At 37.1% G+C, this 23,147-nt stretch overlaps 1 protein-coding gene across 4 annotated transcripts in view; it reads left to right on the top strand.

Annotated features, from left to right (window-relative positions):
• Positions 1-23,147, top strand: part of RARS2 (arginyl-tRNA synthetase 2, mitochondrial) — a 72,013-nt gene that overhangs the window by 48,045 nt on the left and 821 nt on the right. For all 4 annotated transcript variants that reach the window (XM_025383749.1, XM_025383751.1, XM_025383752.1 and 1 more), the window contains 11 exons: positions 7,415-7,573; positions 8,697-8,803; positions 13,619-13,714; positions 16,751-16,811; positions 18,041-18,117; positions 18,586-18,710; positions 19,289-19,356; positions 19,441-19,550; positions 19,985-20,080; positions 21,357-21,431; positions 22,913-22,976. In XM_025383749.1, the coding sequence (XP_025239534.1) occupies positions 7,415-7,573; positions 8,697-8,803; positions 13,619-13,714; positions 16,751-16,811; positions 18,041-18,117; positions 18,586-18,710; positions 19,289-19,356; positions 19,441-19,550; positions 19,985-20,080; positions 21,357-21,431; positions 22,913-22,976 (1,038 nt within the window). The remainder of the gene's footprint in view (positions 1-7,414; positions 7,574-8,696; positions 8,804-13,618; positions 13,715-16,750; positions 16,812-18,040; positions 18,118-18,585; positions 18,711-19,288; positions 19,357-19,440; positions 19,551-19,984; positions 20,081-21,356; positions 21,432-22,912; positions 22,977-23,147) is intronic.

Below are 23,147 nucleotides of genomic sequence, written 5' to 3'. Positions count from 1 at the left end.
CCAAACAATCTCCAGGGATGTGTTTCCTTTTCGTTGTCCTTGTTGTTATCTCTGCCATTTCTGGGCCTCGCAGTGGAAACACAGATACGAAGTCAGCCATATTGGCGACAGATCAGGGGATCAAACTAAAGATGTTCTGCTTGTGTGTGAGGAAGAGCACTTGCAAAAATAATGCTTTACTTCTCCAGCTTAAACCACACAGAGTGCTTCATCATTTTCCTTTCTGTTACGTGATTTTTCCCCTGCAGCTGGCTTTGCAGTTAAATTGAACAAAACATACTCCAGTTTTTTGTTTTTTGATTTTTGGTTTTTTTTTGAGGAGCCTCACACTGTTGCCCAGGCTGGAGTGCAGTGCCGCAATCTTGGCTCACTAAACCTTCACCTCCTGGGTTGAAGCAGTTCTTCTGTGTCAGCCTCACGAGTAGCTGGGATTACAGGTGCCCACCACCAGGCCCAGCTAAATTTTTTTGTGTTTTTTAGTAGAGATGATGTTTCACTGTGTTGGCCAGGCTGGTCTTGAACCCCTGATCTCGTGATCTGCCCGCCTCGGCCTCCCAAAGTGCTGGGATTACAGGTGTGAGCCACTGCACCCGGCCCATATTCCAGTTCTTAAAGACCTTTAAAGGTTTGCCATTTTCCCCTGAGTCCATGCCAATACTGCACTCTAAATGACTGCATTTTGATTTATAACCAAAAGATTTCTCCTCTCTTTCCCATTAAGAATTTTATTGATAGGCAGGAATTTAAAAATTAATAATTCTTCATGGTTGTCTATAAATAAAGCATGTTCCCTTAGTGCCTGGAGTTTTTACTGTATTTATTTATTTATTTTTACACTTGAATAATTTTACCTCAAGCTTAACCTTTCATGAGATCCAGGCCCAAAGATGGTATATGTAAAAATGTTTATTTAAAAATAGAATGCTTGTTCCCCAGTGCCACAAAGAAATAGCACTTGAGCATAAATTTAATTCTCTCAGCAAGGCCATTTTTACTCTGCAGAAAGGGTACACTCGCCAGCAGTTTTGCCACGAGAGTACACTGAACAAAGGAGACAGGGTCTTTTATAACTTGATACGTCCACCCTACTGCTGTATCCAGTTTCCATTGGCTGGAATGGGACCTCACGTTCTGTATTTGTCCCGATTGGCTAGCAACTTAGAACTTTTCAAGAGGCAAAGGCAGGGGAGAACAAAGGAAGGAGGAAGTTACTTGTGGAATGCTGAGAAAGGTAAAAACACCTCCAAATAAGGAAGAGGAACGGGCTATCACCTAATGCTTGCTTGGACCATTGTAAGCATGCCAGGGTAGATATTTAGACTAAACTGTGGGAGCTAAGAACACAAAGTATATTGATTTCTTTATTACGGCTAGCAGATATTTAAGAATGTTAGCACAGGTGTTTGAATACATTTTACTTCCACAAGAAGTCACTATTTGTCCTTAATTAGACAGGGAAGAAAGTGTCTTTGAAGAGGAACCTCTACTTCACTTTTTACACAGAGATACCCCATGATGCAGAAAATACACATACCTGCTTAGAGACCTTGTGTCATTGATTTAGAGTGCAGCATGACATGTGAGAGTTACTCTTTTTATCTTTCTTCTGCCCCACCTCAAAAGATTTTATTTAATCTTGCAAATAGTAAACCTTTGTCTTCTATGACATTTTATTTTTATCATTTATTTATTTATTTAAGACAGGATCTTACTCTGTTGCCCAGCCTGGAATATAGTGGCACAGTCACGGCTCACTGCAGCCTTGACCTCCCAGGCTCAGGTGGTTCTCCCACCTCAGCAACCCAAGTAGCTGGGACTACAGGCACACACCAGCACACCCGACTAATTTTTTGATTTTTGATTATTTGTAGAGACAGGGTCTCCCTATGTTGCCCAGGCTGGTCTCGAACTCCTGGGCTCAAGCAATCCTCTACCTCAAAACTCCCAAAGTGCTGGGATTATAGGTGTGAGCCACCACATCCAGCCTATTTCATTTTTTAAATAGCAGTAGGGTCTTGCCATGTTGTCCAGGCAAGTCTCAAACTCCTGGCTTCAAGTGATCCTCCCACCTCAACCTCCCAAAGTATTGCGATTACAGGCATGAGCCACTGTGCCTGGCCCTACATAGGTATAGGTTTTGTGGGGTTTTTTCGCCATTTTGTGGAGGCGAAGTCTCAATATGTTGCCGAGGCTGTGCAATATTTTAAATATTTCAGGAAAATCTGTTTTCAAACTCCACAGAAACCTAAGAGTATGTTCCTTTCTATGCAGTTTAATATAATTTCCTGCCTTTAGAGACTCAAAAATAGTGGAAGATCAACATCTGTGTCAGAGGTTATTTACTGATGGGTACATTTATGGAAGGCATAAGGGCAACAAGGTACTTCTGTGAATAACTAAAAAGTCGAATAATAATTGTGTTGCTTTCATTAGTGTTCTTTTGCCTAATAGATTCACCAGGAAACTGTATTTAAAGACAAGAGAAGGCAAGTCAGATACACCCACTTTGCTATTTGTAACAGACGACAAGACCATTAGGGTACTCACTTGCTCTTTTCCTTCTCCTTTTGCAGGACAGAAAACATGCAAAGCCTAAAATGGCAGCCTACAGGTTATTATATATTTATGCGAATTTTGTAGACTCAGTTTGCATTTTAAAATTACATTTGTCACTTTGGATTACTTTCAAAAACAACTGTTAGCATAAATGAGGAATTTTTTTGAGCTTTAAGCAAATGTTAATAAATGATGATGTTATTCTGTTTCTAAAAGAAAATAGCGTAGGTGGTAATACAGAGGCTCTGCCACATGATTATTTCTGGTCACCAGAATAGGTGACCAGAAAGTCAGAAATATTCTAAGCTTGGAAAGTGCTTGGTGTATTGGTAAATAATGTTGGTTGATATTCGAAGGAAAACTTTAAGACGATCTGCATTTATTCTTTCTTATTTGTGAAAATCTGTTTTCTCAAAGCTTTGGTCGAACACTTGTTTTTTTCCTTATCGAGTTGTAGTTAGTAGTGAGTTCTCTGAGAGGAAGGACCATGTCTTCGTTATCTTCCTTATCCACAACCCTGAATACTATGGCTTGCAGTAAATGCCTGAATGAATTTGCTCTTATAGTTCTCTTTTGCCCCCTTCTCTAATTATATATAAGTTGTGGAATATAAAATGTATTGTTTGTCCAGGAAATAAATAACTATTATAGGATACACTAATTACCATTTATCAGAATTGAACTTACTTTGTTAACACAGTTTACTGCGGAGGAAACCACGGGCCAAACCCAGGATTCTGGCACAGGTAGTCTGGCTCCTGAGTGCTCTATGCAGTGAATGCCCACACACCCCCACTATAGAATGGCTTTATGAGCCATTGATTTCCATTGGTTTAATTATGTATATAGAATTTTCCTATCTTTCATCCCCTGAGTTGCTATACCAGGGACACAATTTGTAGTTGAGTTTTGGCACTTTCAACCTTCTGACATATTTGTTTGACTTTGGCAGAGGCCATCCAGTAGCAGATTTTATGGCCTGCCTTCCTCTAAACTGCACCATGATCAATATTCTCTAAATTGCACTATAATCAGTATTAGTATATTCAGTTTCTCAGCTAGCTTGGAAATGATATTATATGATAGTTGCAGAATTTCTTTGATGAAAATATTTAACACCCACAGTCATTTATTGCATTTCCATTTTGGTGCATATGTTTCACTACTGGTTTTTCTCTGTACCTTATAGCATTTTTTTCCCATGACATCTAGCTGTTTTGTATATGGACCTAGGATTTTGTTGGCCAGCATTTGAAACTTTAATTATTCTAATTTTTTTTTTTTTTCCAGTTACAAAGCAGGGAAGTAGTTTTGTTATAGTTCCCTCTTACCTTGTAAATTGGCTGTTAAATAACTAATTTTTTTTTATTTAGAATTCACATTAGTGATTCAGGAAAATATTTGCAGTAAGCTTTAGACAACATATCAAAAAGCCTTTCCACTTAATTGAAAAGTAATTTCTTTTTTTTTCGTGATGGAGTCTTGTTCTGTATTTTTAGTGGAGATGAATTAGCTCAATTACTTATTTTTTTACCTACCACATTTTGGCTTTATTGTTAACTGTTTACAATATTGATATATTCAGTTTTAATTATGTGAACTCATTTGAATGTCTTTAATTTTTCATTTCATACTAGGAATCAACTAGCAGCTAGGAAATTTCTGATCAAGGCAGGAAACAGCATTAAACAGTGAAGTTGTTTGTTCAAATTATAATCATGATTATTTTTACATATTCTTTTCTAAACAACGAGGTAAAAATTCAATGCATTTTAAGATGACATAAATATATTAAAACAGGGTCTGTGGTTTCTAAGTTTTGCTAACCATCCTTAGCAGTTATTGTCAGTATTTCTAAGACAAGCATGACTATAAGTGGGGTTAGAGCCCCACATCAAGGAGTTGAACTGTGCCCATGTGGCTAATGGCATTCTAGGATCAAATATAAAGGGATAAGAAAGGTTTATCCTACTACTTTTAATTTTCGTGCTTAGCTCTTTATATTTGGGCAGATCAGCCCAAGAGCTTGCTGTAATTATCTCAGTTAAATTCAAAATAAATTTTTACACTTTTTGGCAGGCCCAACATCTAGAAATAGGGAAAAGGGAATAATTTTTTTTAAGGAAGTCTAAGACATTTAGTTTATTCCCTAATGGAAACACAACTGGTTTTTGTGTTTTCTTTTAAAAGAAAAATTGTGTTTCCATCCTCAAAAACTTTACTAAGCCATGCTGTCTTATTATCAAGCCCAAATTTAAAATTGCCTTTTTATCTCATTGTGTCTAAATCTAGCCTTAAAAGGAAGATATCTTCAAAATGTGTACTTGCCAAGAGTAAAAAAGGTTCATGCTAACTGTATAGTTTTATATTGTGCATTTATAGGTATATCGAGAAGTGCTTATTAAAGCTCTTCTCTTTGATAGTGTCAGTTGATTTTCACTAATGTTTGTTTTATAACTACATATTGCAGAAATACTAAGAATATTCACATGTTTTAAGGGCTTTTTGATTTAATTATTTTTATTTTTTAAGAAAGAGAAGATTCTGGTGAAGTTTTTTCTAAAATAGTCTTATCAGTAGCTTGAATGCATAATAGATTTTTAAATGTTTGGTTATTTGAGTTTAAAGTCCTAGATTTAAAAACAAAAAAAACTTCACCCTGGAGAAAGGCTTTATGGAAAAAAAAAAAAAAAAAAACTGAAGTCTTTTGTGAAAATAAGGACATTTTGCAATGTTTGCTTATAACTTGTGTGTACATGTACATATGTGTGTGAGATAGAATCGAAAACCATTTGTGAATATATATTTATGTTTTTAACATCTGTATACTGGACTGTTAAGCAGTTGGCAATGGCTGGGTCATTCAAAAATCAAGAAGTCTGCAGTTTACTATCTTATGGGGACCCTCTTTGTTTTCCCACACCTTACCAAAATCTTCTTTGTTTTCTAACTGACATTGTACATATTATTCTGGACTTACTAATAGGACTATGTAAACGTCACCTTTTTATGAGATGTGTCAGGTATCCCAAGGCCACCCCTCTCCCCGATTCAGTGATTCACTTGGAGGACTCACAGAACTCAGCATAGCCTTACTTGTGGCTATGATTTATTACAGTGAAGGGATACAAAGCAAAATCACAGAGGGAAAAGGCACATATGGGGTAAAGTCCAGAGGAAACCAGACTTTCCAAACTCCCAGATTTTCCCAGTGGAGTCACACAAGGTACACATACTTCTAGCAGCAGATTTTGAGAGTACATATGAAATGTCCACTGGCAAAGTTCATTAGATACCCTATGTCCAAGGTTTTTGTTGGGAGTTGGTCATGTAGGTACCCTCTGCTTAGAATGTCCTAAATCCCAGACTCCCAGAAGGAAAGCAGAAGTTCAGCCTAAGCTGTATTTTTTGCACACACAGTTTAGGCACAGTGACCACTTTTATCAGTTAAGTTGGTGGAAACATTCCCAAAAATCTAAGTTAATAGATGCCAGCCGGTGGCCAACCTTGCAAGCAGGATGTTTTAAATATAACAGTATCAGGCCTGCTATGTTAACTCTTTTCTAGGGGGAAAAAAAAAGATAATTTTAACTTTTATTTGGCAGTATTTATTTATTTAAGTCTGTCATTCCAGTAATTAACATAAATCATTTATGAAAGGTGAAACTTTCTTACCTTGAGAGATGTTTAATGCCCTGTCCCATTTGTTGGTAGTATCTAGTGGGTATAAGCCAATGTGTCCTCCAGCAATAAAATCATTTTTTCTATCCAAATACTACTGTCTGGATATTTTGATAATAACACTGTAAGAGTTTAGAAGCCTTATTTTTTCATAGTTTACTCACCAATTTTTATTGCTTTCATGAGACTTTAATAGCTTTCTGAGAATAACGTGATAGTAAAGTTATTGATGTTTCAACCTGCAAGTGAGTTACAATTTGTAAATAAAATATTTGTAGTCCATATGTATGACTTCAGTACTACTTGAACTGTAATATTAGTATTTTAATGTCATTTATTAACATTATATTTTGGAGACTGGAAAATGATTGAAACTACATTGGGAACCCAGATTCCTAGAGCTGGAAGAGTAAGCCTGAGCCCTTAATAAGCCATCAACTCCGCCCTAGTCCTTGGCTGGGTATGGAACTAAACCAGCTAAGACAGGTGATGCAAAATAAAACTCCGGAAGAGGTGTTCCACACAGTTTTTAGGATCCTAAGTTTAGAGTATAATTATACTAACTATCTAAAAGCTGTCTTTTTTACCAAGATCACCTATTTTATTGGTCTTTACACAGTAAGCTGTTTAGAGAACAGTTTTAAAATATTCGATTAAAACAAATGCTAAATCATCCTTTAGCTGTTTTCTTTGCCAGATCGAGCCATCCTACTTTATTCAACCTTTCTCAGTGAAGTTACAGGATAATAATATGGTGTTTCGAAAAAAACAGAAGAAATGCCAGCGTAGTCTTAAATAGATATTCTTACCCTGGGGGTCTGTGGATTTGGACGGAAAGAAAAAATTATACTTTATTTTCCCTAACCTGTCTCAGAAATTGAGTATTTTCCTCCATTACTATATCACAAATTAATTTTCGGCTATTTGGTTATTTCAAAGTAATTCTTTTCTTCGTAACCCTGTGTATTTTATTTTATGAATTTAGAAGCATTTTGAGAAGGGGTCAGTAGGCTTCACCAAGGGCCCATGGCAAAAAAGAAAAGTTACACTCTGTAATGTACCCAACTTGGAAAATTTTCAATGAGAATTCTCAGAATGTGCTTTTTTGCTTTCTTTCTGTGTTAGAGATAACAGTGACTGGTTATATACTTCATTTAATGTACTATTGTACCTTTAGGTTTATGTACAAGTTAATAAAGAAGCAGCAGATGATAAAAGTGTAGCAGAATCAGCACAGGAGTTCTTCCAACGATTGGAACTGGGCGATGTGCAAGCACTTTCACTGTGGCAAAAATTTCGGGACTTAAGCATTGAAGAGTACGTTCAGGTTTACAAGGTACTGGTTGACCCTCCCTTCTGCTTTCCCATGATGCGGTGCAGCTCTTGGCTGTAACCTGCATAGTAAAGTTGCTTGTGTTTTAATAATAGATCTGTAGATGAATTTAAAATTAGGACTCAAATTTTGTTTTTTGGGCTGAAAGAACTGCAAAATAATCCTAAACCACTATCAGGTGATATTCTCATACTTCATTTTTATCTGGCTTTTCTGTTCTAGCATTCCTTCACTTTTTCGTATTTATTTTTTGTTCTTTCATTTCCTTAAACCGGTATATGATAGTTAATAAATTCATTTAATAAACATTTGGTGGGTAGGGGATAATACAACAGCAAACAGAAGAGGAAAACCCTTGTTCTCGTGGACCTTACATTCTAGCCTAGAGACAGAGCACAAACTAAACAAATTAAAGATAAAACAAGAAACAACTATTTTTTTATTAGATGGTGTTAGATGCTAGCTGGGGAGATCAGGTATGGAGTCTTTAGGTGGAATGAGGAGAATTTTGTAAAGAAGCCCATGTGACTGGAGTAAGTAAGCAAGATGAAGGACAGGAGAAGGTTGAAGAGCTAGTAGCATATGGGGCATAATTCTAGGATTTCTCTAGGGCTATCCATTGCTTTTTGTGGTGATGGGAATCTTCTGTATCTGTGGCCGTCTCCTTCAGTAGCCACCAACCACATGTGGCCTGAAGTGTGAATAGTGTGACAGAACTAAATTCTCAATTTTGCTTAATTCCAGTTTAACAGTTTAGATTGTCACTTGGGCCTAGTGATTACTGTATTGCACAGCACAGTACCACTGTGAGGACTTGACTGGTATAGTGGAAACTATTAGGAGGTTTGAGGAGAGGAGTGATTTTTTTTTTTAAACAAAAATAAAGAGACAGGTCCTCGCCATCTTGCCCAGGCTGGTCTTCAACTCCCGGGTGCAAGTGATCCTCCTGCCTCAGCCGCCTAAAGTGCTGGGATAATGGGCATGAGCCACCACACTGAGCCCTTGATTTAATTTTTATTGTGTTCATGTGTATGACAGGTGGTAGAGCATCCTTAATTTTGCCTTAGGGTAAGAATAGGAGATTCAATTAACATTTCTTTGTGTTTTTGTTTCTGAACTCTTTTAGCGTCTGGGAGTATATTTTGATGAATATTCAGGAGAATCATTTTATCGTGAAAAATCTCAAGAAGTCTTAAAGTTGCTGGAGAGTAAAGGACTCCTACTGAAAACAATGTATGATCAGGTTCCTGTTCTTTAGTAAAATTATTTGTTCTTTGAAATTGTTATTGATGTATCCTTTGAGTAAGGACAACACAATGCAGTGTGCAGCTTTCTTGGGATTTTTTATAGTGCTTTTTCCTGTTCAGAGTACTTTCCCACATTCTGTATTTTGCTGCCATAGCAAAAGCTGTTAAGGTTTGGAGAAACGATGTTACTTGTTTTTTTATAAAGATGGGAACTGAAGCACAGAAAATACAAGTGACCTTCCTAAGGTCATATTACCTAATAATGGTATAACTGAAAAAAGGAAATAAATCTTACTATCTTCTGACTCAGTTTTACCTTTTAAAAGAAATCCCTGCCTTTTCAAAAAATATTTAAGGCAGCATGTGAAAATAAGTATACTATAACAGGCTTATAAATGAGGAAAATGATGAAAACAGGAAGTAGAGGCAGGAAAAGTAATATGAAGTCAGAGATGATGTTAGCATATCCCTCCTGGAGTTCTGTTTCCTTGCTTATGATAGGTTTTTTTCTTTAAAAAAAAGTTGTGATTGATGAATGACACATTGTGTATATTTATAGTGCACAACATGATTTGATATTTATATGCATACTGTGAAATGTTTAAATCAAGCTAATTAACATATCCATCACCTTTACATACTTACCTATGATGAGAACATTTAAAATCTCTGTTAGCAGTTTTCCAATGTACTATGCATTGTTGTTAATTATACTCACAATGCTGTACAATAGCTCTCCCGAACTTACTCCTGTTTAACTTTGTAGCCTTTAACCAACATCTCCCCATTCCCTGCCGTTGGTAACCTCCATTCTACTTCTTTGCTTCTATGATTGGAATTTTTTAGATTCCACATATGAGACTATACAGTATTTGTTTTCTGTGCATCGTTTATTTCACTGAGCATAATGTCCTTTCAGTTTATCCATGTTACCACAAATGACAGGATTTCCTTTTTTTAAGGCTGCATATTACCTGTTGTATATTTTAAAGTCCACTCATCTGTTAAGGTTAATTCACATCTTGGCTATTGTAAATAATGTTACAATAACTATGGTAGGGCAGATTTCACTTGGACATACTGATTTCATTTTCTTTGGATGTATACCCAGATGTGAGTTTGCTGGATCATATATATGGAGGTTCTGTTTTCAGTTTTTTGAGGAACCTCCACATTGTTTTCCATAATGGCTATACTAACATTCCCACCACTAGTATACAAGGGTTCCCTTTTATCCACATCATTACCAACGTTTATCTTTTTTTTTTTTTTTGATAAAAACCATCTTAACAAATGTGAAGAAATATCTTATTGTGGATTGTGGTTTTAATTTTGCGTTTCCCTGATGATTAGTGATGTTCAGCACCTTTTCATATACTTGTTAGCCTTTTGTTTGCCTTCTTTTGAGAAATGTCTATACGAGTCTTTGGCCCACGTTTTTGTTTTTCTTTTTTTTTTTTTTTTTTTTAAGTTCCCGGGCATGTGTACAGGATGTGCAGATTTGTTACATAGGTAAATGTGTGCCATGGTGATTTGCTATTTGCTGCACCTATCAACCCATCACCTATTAAGCCCAGCATCCATTAGCTATTTTTCCTGATGCTCTCCCACCCCCCATCCCGCAACAGGCCCCAGTGTGTGTTCTTTCCTTCCTTATGTCTCTGTGTTCACGTTGTTCAGCTCCCACTTACAAGTGAGAACATACCGTATTTGGTTTTCTGTTCCTGCATTAGTTTGCTGAGGATAATGGCTTCTTTGGCACACTTTTTAATTGGGTTTTTTTTGGTGGTGGTGTTGGTTTGGTTTAGTTTTTTGTTTTTGTTTTTCCATTGAGTTGAGTTCCTTATATATTTTCATATTAACCTCTTATCAGATACATGTTTTCCACATACTTTCTTTCATGCTGTAGGTTGTCTCTTCACTTTGTTGATTGTTTTCTTTGCTGTGCAGAAGCTTTTTTAGTTTTATGCAATCCCATCTGTGTATTTTTGCTTTTGTTGCCTATGTTTGAGGACTACCTCCAAGAAATCTTGGTGCCAAGACTTCAGTATTTTCCTCTAATAGTTCTACAGCTCAGGTCTTAGATTTGTCTTTAATCCACTTTGAGTTGAGTTTTGTACATGGTGAGAGATAAGGATCTAGTTTCATTCTTCTGCATATGGATATCCAGTTTTCCCAATGTCATTTATTGAAGAGACTGTCCTTTTCTTTTTATTTTTTTGAGACGGGGTCTCGCTCTGTTGCCAGACTGGAGTGCAGTGGCGTGATCTTGGCTCAGTGCAACCTCTGCCTCCCGGGTTTAAGCGATTCTCCTGCCTCAGTCTCCCAAGTAGCTGGGATTACAAGCACACGCCACCACACCCAGCTAATTTTTGTATTCCCCCAAAGTGCTAGGATTACAGGCGTGAGCCGCCACACCTGGCCAAGACTGTCCCTTTCTTACTGTGTTATTTTGGCACCTTTGTCAAAAATCAGTTGACCTGGCTGGGCACGGTGGGTCACGCCTGTAATCCCAGCAATTTGGGAGGCCGAGATGGGCAGGTCACCTGAGGTCGGGAGTTCGATACCAGCCTGACCAACATGAAGAAACCCCATCTCTACTAAAAATACAAAAATTAGCTGGGTGTGGTGGCACATGCCTATAATCCCAGCTACTTGGGAGGCTCAGGCAGGAGAATCATTTGAACCCAGGAGGCAGAGGTTGTGGTGAGCCGAGATCAAGCCATTGTACTCCAGCCTGGGCAATAAGAGCGAAATTCCATCTCAAAAAAAGAAAAAAAAAAAAATCAGTTGACCATAAATGTGTGAATTTGTATCTAAGCTCTCTATTCTATTCCATTGGTCTCTATGTTTTTGTCTGGTATGATGCTGTTTTGATTACTATAGTTTGTAGTAGATGTTGAGATTAGGTAGTGCGATGCCTCCAGCTTTGTTGTTGTTGTTGTTGGAGACAGGGTCTGGCTTTGTCATCCTGGCTGTGGTACATTGGTGCTTTCTTGGCTCACTACAACCTCCACCTCCAGGTTCAAGCTATTCTCTGCCTTAGCCTCCCAAATAGTTGGGATTACAGGCATGTGCCACCACACTCAGCTGATTGATTTTTGTATTTGTTAGTAGAGATGGAGTTTCACCATGTTGCCCAGGCTGATCTTGAACTCTTGGCTTCAAGTGATCCACCTGCCTTGGCCTTCCAAAGTGCTGGGATTATAGACGTGAGCCACCACAGCTGGCCCAGCTTTATTCTTTTTGCTCAATATTGCTTTGGGTATTTGGGGGTTTTTTGTGGTTCCATATAAATTTTATGATTGATTTTTCTATTTCTGTGAAAAATGCCATTGGAATTTTGGTAGGGATTGCATTGAATATGTAGATTGCTTTTGGTGGTATGGACATTTTTAAAATATTGATTTTTCCAATCCAGTAATACAGGATATCTTTCCATTTATCTGTGTTTTGATTTCTTTCATCAGTGTACAGATATTTTACCTCCTTGGTTAAATTTATTCCTATTTTGGTTTTGTTGACGTTATTATAAATGGAATTTTTTTTTTAAATTTCTTTTTCACATAGTTTGTTGTTGTGTATAGAAATGCTACTGATTTTTGGCTGGGCGCGGTGGCTCACGCCTGTAATCCCAGCACTTTGGGAAGCCGAGGTATGTGGATCACATGAGGTCGGGAGTTCGAGACCAGCCCGGCCAACATAGTGAAAACCCGTCTCTACTAAAAACACAAAAATTAGCGGCTCGTGGTGGCGCATGCCTAATTCCAGCTACTTGGGAGGCTGAGGCAGGAGAATTGCTTGAACCTAGGAGGCAGAGGTTGCAATGAGCTGAGATTGTGCCACTGCACCACTCCAGTCTTGGCAACAAAGAGAGACTCCATCTCAAAAAAAAAAAAAAAGGCTACTGATTTTTGTATGTTGATTTTCTATACTGCAACTTTACAAAATTCATTTATTAATTCTAACAGTTTTTTGGCGGAATCTTCAGGGTTTTCTACTTATAAGATCATATTCAGAGTTTTCTATTTATAAGATCATATTGAAAAAAAAATCATATTACCTGCAGAGACAATTTAACTTCTTTTCCAATTTGGATACGTTTTATTTTTGTTTCTTGCCTAATTGTTTTCTAATTTAGCTTTTAGCTCCCTGTCAGCTAAACAGAGAAATACCAGTGAAAGAAGCCCAGACGTCTATAATGTAGAGGCAAACCAATTGCTTAAGAGACATGTCACTTTTCATAGTACCAAAGCAAAATTTCTCCTGTCATATTTATAAGGAAGATGTGAAACGTAGTTAATAGCATCCTCAGTAATGTCCCTAAGGAAAATTTTTAGATTATCATATGCAGATGCCAAAGTTTGGTCATACAGGAAAGACAAAAATCTGTAGTTTTAATACTTGGGTACTTTGTGGCATGTTAAAAATTAGCCCAATATTGAATGTTGTTATACCGTGAATTAGAAGGAAAATGTGTGACATTTCATAGTTACGATGCAGCTGCATCTCATTTTTCAACTGGGTATATTAAAGATTTTATTTCTGAGTACCTTATCCGGAACTACAGATTTAAAAGCTAAGATAACCAAATATTAATTACATCATACCCATTCGTAAGAGATTCTTGGTCATATTCTTGTTTTTTACCATTATTGGTTAAAGCTTGAATTGGCATTGCTTATTGCAACTTGGGTAATAAAAATAGCTTCTGGTTTGCTGAAGATAATGTTCTAGATATTACAATTTTAAAGGTCTGAATTTATTATGTTGCTTCAAAGTTACCTTTTTGCATTTCTAGAAAAGGAACGGCTGTTGTAGATCTCTCTGGGAATGGCGACTCCTCCTCAATTTGTACTGTAATGCGAAGTGATGGTACTTCTCTCTATGCAACCAGGTTTGTAGCCTCTGTGAAGGTAAACATTTGGTTCTAAATCTGTTGCTTTCAGATGAAAAACTATTTACAATTAATTATGCATTATCGAACTCCACAGCTGACGACATTATTCTATAAGCTGTAAAACTGAAGTACTTCATAATCAACTAAAAGTATTTTACAATGGCATGTTGGCAGGAAATGTATACTAAAAGATGACCATATTAGCTCAGGGGTTTCCTCATGCTGTAAAGAACATCTTACATGCACATAAATACCAGACCTCGCTGGGATTTGGTAAAGCAGGCTGAGGGAGAAGGCAGCCATGTCACATTTTTTTTCCATCCATCTCCGTGACTGACCTTTGTGGAAGGGCCAATCTCTGTTCATCAGTAAGAAGTGGGTTTATCAAGCACTCTTATTTCTGGGACAAAGCTAATAGGAAGGAGAAGCACTGGTGGCAAAAGTGTCTCCCAGGCCAGAATTTTATATTAGGTCACAAATCACTTTTGTAACATAAAGTCATGATATTTTGTTGTTGTTATATTAACTACCGTAATTTGTTCCAAACAAATTATGTACCTTAACACCTGTACTTTAAGCAACCAATCAAGTCTCTTAATTTCCCCTTAGGAAATTCATCTCTTACCTTCTATTACTTTTCGACATTTCCCTTTACCAATTCTATGCAATTGGGATTAGGAAATGAGAAGAGCTTATATATCTAAGAGGTACATTGTTTTTCTAGATAAGCAAATATGTATATTAGTAAAGTTTTTTGTATCAACTAATTATTGCTAGACAGATTAAATAAATAAACCCTTGCACAGTAGTTGTAAGAAGTATCCATTGAGAACAGAGGCTCTGTAAGTATTCGGATTTGGTTAGTGTCTTTTGGGCTATCATTCGGTCTCAATTTTTCCAACACCTATATTTTTCTTTGAAAAAAGAAACATCCCATCAGAAAAGGGGCCCTATGACATGAGATCTCTATAACTATCCTGATTTGGTGTTTTTTCAGGCTGTCATTAGATGTAGACTTTTCTGTGTATTTACCTTAACACCTGTACTTTCTTTTTTTCTTTGAAAATAATTGTCTTTTTGCCACTTATTGAAATGTTAGATTTTTCGCTTTGCTTTATTGTCAGTTGCTTCTGCCTTCTAGTGGGTTTCTTATAGAATACCTTTGTGTGGGGGTTGTAAATCAAAGTTGTTACAGCAGACAAAAGTGCAGGAGAATACTGAAAAGCGCAGAGTGTGAGGCTGGAGACCTGGGACTGTCGTTTAATTCTCTGGGCCATGATTCTCTACTTTGTGAAAGGAGAGATCTGGATTAAATGACCTGGCACTTCTTTTGGCTTTGAAATTCAGTTTCTACAAATTCAACCTAGAAATTGTTCTTATTCTTTTGTGTTTTTTCATTGGATCAAAAAGTTTCCCTTTGTTTTGTCCTTGTCTCAAACCAAAAAAATGTAACACAAGTGTCTATTTGTGACATCATTTTTGTGATAATCTGCTATACAAGTTTCTCGACATTTTTAAAATTATAATCCCTCCAAGCAACCTTTTCAGCCATATTTTTCCTAATTGCCAATTCTCATGAAATTTTATCCCACACATTTTCTGTATCTCTGTATATATTGTATGCATATCTGTGGTTTATGCATGAAGAATAAGATTTTTTGTTGGCCAACTGTAGTGGCTCACTCCTGTAATCTTAGAACTTTGGGAAGCCAAAGCAGGAGGATCACTTGAGGCCAGAAGTTTGAAACCAGCCTAGGCAATATAATGAGACCCATCTCTACAAAAAATATGCAGTGGCTCTTGCCTGTATTCTCAGCACTTTGGGAGGACGAGGAGGGTGGATCATCTGAGGTCAGGAGTTCAAAACCAGCCTGGCCAACATGATGAGACCCTGTCTCTACTAAAAACACAAAAATTAGCCAGTTTTTGCCTCCATTGAGAATGCATGCTCTTTGCAATGTCAGGATCATGAGATAGGTACTAATGACATTTTAATGATCCCTAACATTTCAAAAGATTGAGGAATGTTTTCAGTCTTTCCAGTATCATATGCTGTTAATCAAAAATAGCTCTAATTTTAAACTTTAATATTTCATAATCCTTGACTTGAAATTTTGGTTTATTTTTCATTATTTCATATGCCAACTAGATACTTGTATCTAATTAGAGATAAAAGAGAAATTATGTCAAAGGACTTTATGGCCTTTTTTTTTTTTTTTTTTGGAGACAGAGTCTTGCTCTGTCGCTCAGGTTGGAGTGCAGTGGCACGATCTTGGCTCACTGTAGACTCCACCTCCCACCTCCTAGGTTCAAGCGATTCTCCTGCCTCAGCCTCCTGAATAGCTGGGATTACAGGTGTGCACCACCCCGCCCAGCTAATTTTTGTATTTTTAGTAGAGACAGGGTTTTACCTGTTGGTCAGGCTGGTCTCGAACTCCTGACCTCAAGTGATCCTCCTACCTTGGCCTCCCAAAGTGCTGGGATTACAGGCATGAGCCACCGCACCCAGCCGACTTTATGGTCTTTTAAATGCATTAGAAGGTATTCCCCTGACTGACCCAAGACTTTGAAAGTCCTTAGTAATACTAATAGGAGAGTATCTAGACAATACCTGTTTACTACATCATCTATATTTTAAATATGTTCGTTAAGAGAATATATTGCAGAGAAGTAACGGGTGATTCTTTTTAGTAGAGACTTAATCATAAAACATTTACCTACAAGACGCTTCACCCAGAGCTATTTTAGTTGTTATTACTACATAGTGTAGAACTTTTATATATTAACTTTTTTTATTTATATTTATTTTAGGTTTTACTTTTGCCAGTGCTTTTATTGTTGTTTTCCCCAAACCTATTTTTATCATTTTATATCAAAATGTGGTATTTGAATTGTCTTAAGTGTGGTTGGAATTCCTCAGGCTGTGGGATAATTTAAGTTCTTAATTAGAAAATGCTCATTGCTATTAAATAGGTAAAATCAATTATTACCCAGATCTGCTTAGTAACTCTTGGTTTATGGCCACTTTTTCAGAGATCTTGCAGCTGCTATAGATCGAATGGACAAGTATAATTTTGATACAATGATATATGTGGTAAGTAATCAGAACAAAAAGTTACGATCTCTAACTCATGAAAATTACAGAGGTAGAAATTGGATGCCATGTTGAAAACCTATGGAAAACCAATTATGTAAAACTACAGAGAGAAGTCAACATTAAGTATGTTTAAAGTGCGCAACTTCTATTTAAAAGTTTAAACACTTAAAAATGAAAAAGTTTACATTGCTTCATAGTAAGAAAAAATTACCTGAATCAGTAAAATAGTTATGTGAAATTAATATATACAGATCACCATAATGCAAAGTTTTTTTGTTTTTTAGTTTTCAATTCTGAATTGGGGTCAACAGTTGTTTTTAAATAACTTTATTTTGAAGTAATTTAATACTCACAAGAAGTTTCAAAATAGTACAGTGTTTCCCCCCAAAGATAGTATATAACCATAGTACTTTTATCAATATCAGGAAATTAACATTGATAGAGACCTTACTGAAATTTCGCCAGCTTTTACATGTACTCTCCTGTAGATGTTTGTGTGGATATGGTTTTATGAGACTTTATCACATGTATAGATTCATGTAACCATCACCACATTCAGAATATAGAACTGTTCCATCACAAAACAAACTCCCTCGTGGTCAACCACTTAATAATCACACCTTCACCCAATCCTAACCCCTGGCAGCCAGTGCTCTGTTCTTCAGCACAATTTTGTCACTTTAAGAATGTTGTATAAATGGAATTATACAATATGTAACTTTTGAGATTGGCTTTTTTCACTCAATATAATGAATGCCCTGGAGAACTATCCAGGCTGTCCTGTGTGTCAGTAGTTCGTTCCTTTTATTGCTGAGTGGTATTCTAGTATCTTTTCCCCCTTTCGTTACTTACCATGTGAAACCTTCCTTTTCACTTAGAAGAAAAGTTGCCATCAAATATTTATTTAGAGCTGAACTTTGGTGTCAGAGACTAGGGTCATAATAGCCAAGAGAGCAGAAATTTAAATGGAATACTCAGAAGGTTGAAGTTCACATTTCCTACTGACTCGGTGGAGTGCTACGGCTCTTATTCCCCTCCCTCCCTTGTAGAGCACTTCACTTAGACACTCTTCTTGTGGCATCCTCTTTGTGTTTACTTAAAATGTATCGATTGACAATGACTTTAGTGTGTCAAACCTCAAATATCTTAATTTGATTCAAGTCCAACCTATTTTTGTACATTAATTTGTCACTGTTCTTTTATTTTATATATGTTTTCTTCCCAAGACAGATAAAGGACAAAAAAAGCATTTTCAGCAAGTATTCCAAATGCTGAAGATCATGGGATATGACTGGGCAGAAAGGTAATGTCTGCATGGTTCTTAATTGTCTGTGCAGGGTCAGCTGAGCCTGAAAATATACCTAGTGGTTAAAAGTTTTTCATTCAAATTTCAATTCTTTGTTTCAAGATATTAGTATGGAAAAGTAGATTTGATTTTTGTATTATGTCTTGGTTATAATAATTTCCACCTTACAAACATTTAATAACTGTATTTTTATTAGTTATCTGCTCTCTGTGGCTTAGTTTTCAAAATTCTTAATCCACATCTCCTTTTTCTCCTAAAGGCAACTAGTAGTTTAATCACATGCTATTGATTGTAAAGTGAAGATGTGCTTAATGTCCTTTGTAGCATACAAATCACATCAATTTCATTTTATTAATTTTTAAAAACTCTGAGGGTTAAAGTTCAAACCACTCTCTGAAAGGTATTATATGCTTTCAGCAGCAGCTCTTGTTTAGCTTTCAGTTAACTAGATGCCCACTCTTTTAGGTGCCAGCATGTGCCCTTTGGAGTAGTGCAGGGAATGAAGACTCGAAGAGGAGATGTCACTTTCCTGGAAGATGTTTTAAATGAGATTCAATTAAGGATGCTACAGAACATGGCTTCAATTAAGAGTGAATTCAGTTTTTTCTTATTAAAGTCATAACTTACATGCCACTTTTATGTTATTCTGGACTTTGGGCAGTGTGATTTATTATGTCTGTCCCTCCATTGAAGTGTCACTAACTTTGTCAAAAATAGCTTTCACTAATTAGAGGTGCCAGAATTTTTATACTTGCTACTCGGGAATTGGTCACTTCAATAATCTGAATTGCTATAACCTTGGTCCTCTTTTCATGAACAGCTTGAGCATTGTCATTCTGTTGTCTGGGTGGTCACGTGAAGTTTCTATGTTATAATTTGGATTCAAATCACAAGTCCTTATGACTTTAACCTTCATCCTTGGAAAACTAAGTATCAGATATCCTACAAGTATCTTTTGAATAAATAAATTTGGATTTCTTTCCCTTTAATGTAGGCAGGGGAAATGTCATTATCAAAGGTAAAATAGCCTAAATTAGGAAAGTAAATTACTCATTCTAAATCTGTTCTTGATTGTCAGCACGCATTTTTGGCAGATATTACCTTCACTTGGATCCATGATTGGCACAGTGTCACGTAGAATAAAGATAGCTGCCTTTGTCTGTTTCAGCAACTAAAGAACTCAAGAACCCACAGGAGACTGCAGAGAGGGTCGGGCTCGCAGCACTCATCATTCAGGTCTGTTAAGACTCCTATCTGTGAGGCCCTTTTGTCTGGTACTAGAGCAAATCCCAGCAGTGAAGATTTCCTCTGTCGTTTTAGGACTTCAAAGGTTTACTCTTATCTGACTACAAGTTCAGCTGGGATCGTGTTTTCCAGAGTCGCGGGGACACAGGAGTCTTCCTACAGTACACACACGCCCGCCTCCACAGGTGAGGAGAGGCTGCAGGGAAACCTTGTACTGCACTGTGCTTCCCTAGGTTGGGTCCTGTGATTCTAAGACCAGGGGCCCTGTTTTCTCGGCTTTTCCAATATCTTCTATTCAGATCTGACTAGAGTAGGCCTTCTTTTAGGGAAAAAAAATTTTTTATTGAGCATCTATGTTAGAAATATATTTATGTGTATTATCTTAGTCCTCAGAATAACCCTGTCGAAGAATATACTGTTACCTCCATTGTGTATGGATAAAGAAATAGATTTAGGAAAATTAAAGTATCAGATCAAACAGTGTTGGCATCAAAGTCTAGGGCTGTATTAAGGAGACCAAAATTGTGTATTAGAAGGTGATGTTCATCACTTGGAGCTCTGTGCCCTTGTATGACTTTTTAATCTTTTGATGTTTTTAACTTTAAACTTTTGATAACAGTTTGGAAGAGACTTTTGGATGTGGGTACCTGAATGACTTCAACACTGCTTGTTTACAAGAGCCACAGTCTGTTTCAATTCTTCAGCATCTTCTCAGGTACGATGTTTTCTAGGGATCATCAAGTGTGCTTCTGCTTATCAAAATGGCTATTAGCATTTTTGCTGCCCAGTCGAGTCAACAGGCCAGTAGCTGCCTTCTGCCTCTAGACTTTTCCCAAAGGGATGCCTAAAAAGTGATTTGCATTTTGAGGGCAGAGGGCATAGATTAAGACAATGCTCAAGGAGGACAGTCTTTAGGTCTTCAGAATATTATCACTGATGAATAGCACACGTGTCTAGCCGCCTCGGGCTCACAGAAAGCCTTATAAAAGCATAACCTTTTAGTTTGAGAAAGAGCATCTTCTTGCCCTCTGTGATAAGTGAAGGAAAACACCTGCCTTTGTGCAGCTTCCCAGAGACCGTAAGTCCTTCATTTGCCTCTTGGTTTCAGTTCATAATCTCAAATACATGTATCTGATGCTCCCATGCTAGGCAAGACACCACACATTTTAGCTCTGATGGGCATTGTTGGTGAAGCCAAACATGCCAGAGCTTGATCTCTAGAAGGGATGTGGGTGGTTATGAACAAGGCAGTTTTCTTTGATTGCTATATAGTAGTCAGTGGTTCTTTCCTGGGATCAGAAAAATTTACTCACATGTACAATAGCTAATGTGAGGAAAAATAAGCCACCTGGGTTGTCTTAGCACTGAGGGTAGACTTTGGTCATTTATATTTTATATTCCTAAACATGGCTGGAGGCTTTTTACATTCACCAGCCATGATTAAAATTTTTGATGTGGACTAGGTCTAGGGAATAGCAAGATGATTTAGAAATCCCTGCCATCAAAGAATTTGTAAGACAGAAAATGTTCCTTTGCCTACAAATGTACACACAGTTTTTTCATATCCTTCTACTCTTTTTTTTTTTTTTTTTTTTGAGACAGAGTCTCGCTCTGTGGCCCAGGCTAGAGTACAGTGACTGAATCTCGGCTCACTGAAACCTCTGCTTCCCGGATTCAAGCGATTCTTCTGCCTCAGCCTCCCGGGTAGCTGGGACTACAGGCGCTGGCCAACACGCCTGGCTACTTTTTGTATTTTTAGTCAAGAACAGGGTTCACCATATTGGCCAGGCTGGTCTCAAACTCCTGACCTCGTGATCCACCCACCTCGGTCTCCCAAAGTGCTAGGATTACAGATGTGAGACGCTGCGCCTGGCCATACCTTCTACTCTTAATCATGTCAAGTCAATCTTATATTCATGATCTTTTAATGTCTAATGTCTTAGTGTAACATGTACAGTCTTTTCCTGTTCACTGTTCCTGTCATCTTTTAGGTTCGACGAGGTGCTTTATAAGTCATCTCAGGATCTTCAACCCAGGCATATTGTCAGTTACCTTCTAACTTTAAGGTACTTTATAATCTTCCTGTTTTCAGATGTTTAATGGCATTTGAGACCTTTCTTTCATCTAAAGGTTTCCTATAAACAAATTCCTTGGTCTAAAATTTGATGTGCTTTTAGTTACAGAAATTATTGCTTCATCTATACAAATTAGCAGTTAATGTTCCTTCATTCATTCAGTGATACAAGGTACTGTCACCAAGACTGGAGAATGGGAACTGACAACTCCACAGTTACAGCACAGTGCATGTGTGTTATGTTAGAGTGAACATAAGAGACGGTGTTAGGGCAACCAGCCCAGCCTTGAGAGATCAGAGAGGGCTTCTCAGAGGAAAGGAGATACTAATCAGGAGAAGGAATGTGGCTGGGAAGAAGAAAAAAGCCCAGAGTTGAGCAAGAGCATAATAATACATTTTAAAGGATCCATAAGCATTGTCCTGGGAGACTGATAAATGAAGCGTGTATAAACCTGTTTGCCATGTACTGAGGCATTTAAACTTATTTTCAGGACAGTGGGGTCCATACAGGAATTTTAGGCAGAGGCACAGAAAAATAAGCTAGAAAACTTAATTTTTCTAATATTTAATGACAATTTCATGGTGTCTGTTTTAGAAACTTGAAATCGAAATTATTGAGTCCACCCTTGTATAGCAGCAGCTGTATCTTCCATAAAGCTATTTAATAAAAGAATTTTTGCTTTTACTCAATATTTATTGAAATCAGACACTTATCAGGACTGTTTTCTTGATTATACTTTTTACCTTGTCTTCTCTCGATTTATATAAGGATTTTTTTCTTCCTTTAAATGACACTTAAGACATACAGAGGTGAAGAAGTCTTTTTTTTTTTTCTTTTCTTTGAGACGGCATCTCACTCTGTTATCCAGGCTGGAGTGCGATCTTGGCTCACTGCAACCTCCACCTCCTGGATTCAAGCAATTCTCCTGCCTTAGCCTCCCTAGTAGCTGGGATTATAGGCGTGCACCCTCATGCCCAGCTAATGTACAAAATCTTATGAAATGTCATTTTATCATTAAAACTGATGTCTTAAGTATCATTTCTTTGACACGTTGTTATACTTGATGCCATACCTAAATTTAAAAAGATACTTTAAAGAAGAGTGGCCAGTGTGTGTGGAGAGTGGATAACTAGTTTCTACCCACCTCACTGTACAGAGGAAAAGGCCATGCTATGTTATACATTTGATTGTAGGTTGCCTAAATGAGGAAAAATGATTAGAAAAGAATCCTTTATATTTGTAAAATTAACAATGAAATCATAATCTTAAGAATTGCCCACCTCTTAGTAGTAGAATAGGACCGAGATCTAAAGCTTGAGTTTGAATTCCAGTTTCAACTTTACAGTTTTGAATACATCCTTTAATGGTTCTTTGCTTTATTAAGTTGAAGGAGTAAGATTGGGTATCAAGCTCATATCTTACAACAGGAAATTACTGCTGGAACCGTCGTGATTTCTCTCTTCCTGTTTCAGTCATCTTGCAGCTGTGGCACACAGAACACTACAAATAAAAGATAGTCCTCCTGAAGTGGCTGGGGTATGTTATGTTGAATGTTTTCTGTATAATCCCTAGCTCCTCAGACTAATATTACTAAGTCAGTCTTGTCAATTTTTCTAAAATAGCATTCTGTTGTTCAACTGTAGCAGTGTACTTCCTCAGCTAATAATTAGGCTGTAACAATCAATGTTTATATACTTCCCAACATAC

Source organism: Theropithecus gelada, chromosome 4, assembly GCF_003255815.1.
Source record: "Theropithecus gelada isolate Dixy chromosome 4, Tgel_1.0, whole genome shotgun sequence".
Classification (NCBI taxonomy): Eukaryota; Metazoa; Chordata; class Mammalia; order Primates; family Cercopithecidae; genus Theropithecus; species Theropithecus gelada.
The sequence above is the reverse complement of the archived record's forward strand: the minus strand, read 5'-3'. Positions and strand labels throughout refer to the sequence as shown.